General features: G+C 37.6%; 1 protein-coding gene across 1 annotated transcript; it reads right to left on the bottom strand.

Annotated features, from left to right (window-relative positions):
* Positions 1–1,411: 1,411 nt before the first annotated feature.
* LOC127121990 (uncharacterized) lies at positions 1,412–3,073 on the bottom strand. Its single transcript, XM_051052410.1, has 5 exons — positions 3,038–3,073; positions 2,376–2,661; positions 2,162–2,279; positions 1,864–2,104; positions 1,412–1,702 (listed from the first exon to the last, which is right to left on the bottom strand). The coding sequence occupies exons 1-5, from the start codon at positions 3,071–3,073 to the stop codon at positions 1,412–1,414; spliced, it is 972 nt and encodes a 323-aa protein (XP_050908367.1).
* Between the last annotated feature and the right edge of the window lie 652 nt (positions 3,074–3,725).

Genomic DNA, 3,725 nt, shown 5'->3' with positions numbered 1-3,725 from the left:
ATGAGTGTCCTAGATGGAATTTTCCAATCCTGCATAACAGGATAAATGTCTATGGGCCCAATATTGAACTGGACAAGGGTGACACGGTCTATACCTTGTGTTCAATATAGACATAAGGGCAAAGGGGTAATTATACACATAATTATTATCATAGGAGGTTTTGTCAGATCACATGACATTTTCGTGACTTGGGTAGCAGTGATGTGTTGCTAGATACCGCTCACTGTTTATTATGTTAAATGCGTGATTTAATATAATTGCCAACGCCGCGAAAACCTATAGGGTCACACACAAAGGACGGATTGATGAGAGATGGAATAATTAAGGAACATCGTAAGGTACGGTGCACTTAAGTGGAATACGAAATATGGTAAGGTACCAAATACTTAAGTGATTTTGGCATATTATGAGATATTGGCCAAAATACACTTAAGTGGGATTTTTGGCTTGAAGCCCACACAAGTGGTTCTATAAATAGAACCCCTTGGGTAGAAGCATTGTCACTCCATAGAAACTCCACTCAGACAGAAATTCAAGTAGAGACTTGGAATTTTGTTTCCCTCTTTCTCTCACTCAAAGCCTTCATTCATAACAGCTAGCACTGCGATTGAAGGAATCCGTTCGTGTGGACTGAGTAGAGACGTTGTCATCGTTCAACGTTCGTGATCGCCCCTTGGATCTGTATCAAAGGTTTTGATCATTATCAATGATCTGCACCAAAGGTTTGAATCGCCACAAGAGGTAACGATTCTATCACTGATCATGCCCATTCGTAAGGATCACTAAATGGAGACATTTTTAAATTCCGCTGCGCCTTGGATGGCAATTCTCCTACAGGTACCACGCGCCTAAGTGATTTTGGGCATATTATAAAATATGGGCCACATACACTTAAGTGGGCTTTTTAGCTTGTAGCCCACATAAGTGGTTCTATAAATAGAACCCTTGTGCAGAAGCATTTAGAGCGGTTGCATTTTTCGTTTCTCTCTATCTCACTCAAAGCCTTCATTCGTAGCAGCTAGCACTGAGATTGAAGGAATCCGTTCGTGTGGACTGAGTAGAGTCGTTGTCATCGTTCAACGTTCGTGATCGCTCCGTAGATCTGCATCAAAGGTTTCAATCGTCACAAGAGGTAAAAATTCTATCACTGATCATGCCCATTCGTAAGGATCACTAAAGGAGAATTTTTAAATTCCGCTGCGTTTTGAATCGCCAATCTCCTTCACTTTCTGCATCTTCATTTGACAATCTAATGCAATAGACATGGTCACAATAGTGCTGAAATGATAGCTGAGTTAAAACATACCCTGCATTCACCCCTTTTTTTTTTAAGGTTATATTCTTTGATTGCACACATGAGGTTTTGTATGATATATCTAATGCAATAAACATGGGTAGAAAGAGGATTATGTCACCCGTTATCATGGTTATTGTAAGCACTCTCAATAGTAGCATGTCTGTCTGAAATCAAACAAAGATTGTCTTGTGGAACGACATGTATTCTGAGATGACTAAGGAAGAAACCCCAACCACCAGTGGTTTCACCTTCAACCATAGCAAAGGCAACGGGAAAGACATTATTGTTGTCGTCTTGTGCAACAGCTATAAGCAAGGTACCCTTGCATTTTTTGTATAACCATGTTCCATCAATTTGAATAATAGGTTTGTAGAATATGAAACCTTTTATGCATGGTTGAAATTCCTAAAAGAGTCAGTGAAATATTCTATTTCGACCAACACAAGTTCCATCTGGCATAAATGTTGGCAATGTCTCCATAATTGCAGTAGTCTCCGATGTGTATGTCTTAAGTGCCCATAAAACTGTGACAATTCTTTGGATGAGTCCTCTCAATTGCTGAATACCTGCTCAACAACCTTTTTCCTTGCAATCCACGCTTTCTCGTACGAAGGAGTATAATTATCTCGTGTGACAATATGATATATTATTATGCTCGCCTTCATTGATGGGTCCTTGTTAATAAGCGGCAAAATATCTTGACATATCAATTCAACACTTAATTTTCGGCGATCCTGTACAATATTAGTGGCGGTGCAACTAGGAGGTGGCTCTATATAAGCTATATGCCAAGAATCACTTCTCTTCCTATGAGACACAGCCAATCGAAACTTACAAAGAACGTTACGACATTCAATGACATACCTTCTCGAATCAGTGCGTTTCACATTGAAATCAACAGAGTTATCCATGTGAAAATTTTTGATAGCTTGCACACATTCTTCTTTAGTGCGGAACCTGACTCCCTTTTTTAACTCACCTTCTGAAGGCATATACGGGTTGTAAAAAATATCATTGGATGTGCCATCATCATGCAAGTCCATGTTTGTCATATGTTGAGGTGGACAATATACATGACTTGGAGGTAATGGAGCTCGATGATTGCCATCTTCAGTGTTGTTGTTCAACATGTGATCAACCTGTATCTCATTTTCTTCTTCTTCTTTGTCAACGACGTCGACTTCGGTTTCAGCTTCAGCTTCATTTGAGTTTTCTGCTTCAAATTCATCAGATTCAGCTTGATCAATTATATGAGATTGTTGAAATGGTATAGTTTGTTGGAGAGTAATATATAACCCAATAGAGTTGAAACCATAATGTTCGTGACTAACAAACATATATTCAACAACTTTATCATCTCGCACCTTTAACGTGTAAAATTTAAATTGTTTATCGAAATAAATTGGATTCTGGTATGTGATTTGTGACACAGGACAAGATCCTATATAGGTTTTTATTCGTTTTTTCAAATGCAAGAAATTTGAATTTCTCTTTATTGTAAATCAGATAGTTTTGGTGTTTCAAAAATTAAACATGTATACATCAGAGTCATATGTCTCACGTTGCAGTGAGCATTGATAATATATTTTGGTGCAGATGACATAGTATGATTCTTTTGGTGTGACAATGAAGTTGTGTTGATTTGAGTAAGAGTATGAACTTTTATGAACTTGTGTTGGTTTAAGTAAGAGTAAGAGCATTAATAGAACGTGACAAGACCATGCATCAAAGAACACTTACCAAGCCAATTGGCGACTTCTTTGAAAAATTGTACATGGTTGCCAGTCACTTTGGCGCCTTTTGTGCATGCTCTCGAGATTCGGTGTTGCACGCCATAGCCATGCAACCTATTGACAAGACCATGCATGGAAGACCTGTCATGCCATAGCCATGCAGCTAGACACCTATGAATTCTTCAACTAAGATGGCGCTATCATGTAAATTCTAATTGTGGTCGCCAATTGAGACGGTACCACATTTATTTCTAGCATGGGCACTAGTACATGTTTTTCTTTATAAATAGACATAACACTAGTACTTCTTCATTAGCAACCAATACTTCTTCATATTTATCTCTAATATTTTCATCAGTAACCAACACTTATTCATCAACAACACTACGAAAAAATGTCTCTACTAACTATGCGTGAATCGCACAGAGGAACTATCGCCAATATAGCGACTTATGTAAGTGTTTATGGAAAAACATATTTTCTTATATTTTTCTAACACATTTTTTATGAAAAAAAATATTTTATTTTATTTATTTTTTAGGATGTTTCTAGGTTTCGTACCCGTGTCTACAAATTTGTTTCCATCGACGAGTTGATTCAACCTTATGTCGACCTCGTCGGTTTTGGACATGTTAGCAAAATCATGTCTTGGTCGGTTGATAATAAGTTTATATTAGTTTTATGTGAAAGATGGC

Source organism: Lathyrus oleraceus, chromosome 2 (genome assembly GCF_024323335.1).
Source record: "Lathyrus oleraceus cultivar Zhongwan6 chromosome 2, CAAS_Psat_ZW6_1.0, whole genome shotgun sequence".
Taxonomy (NCBI): domain Eukaryota; kingdom Viridiplantae; phylum Streptophyta; class Magnoliopsida; order Fabales; family Fabaceae; genus Lathyrus; species Lathyrus oleraceus.
This window is presented reverse-complemented; position numbering and strand designations above follow the sequence as displayed.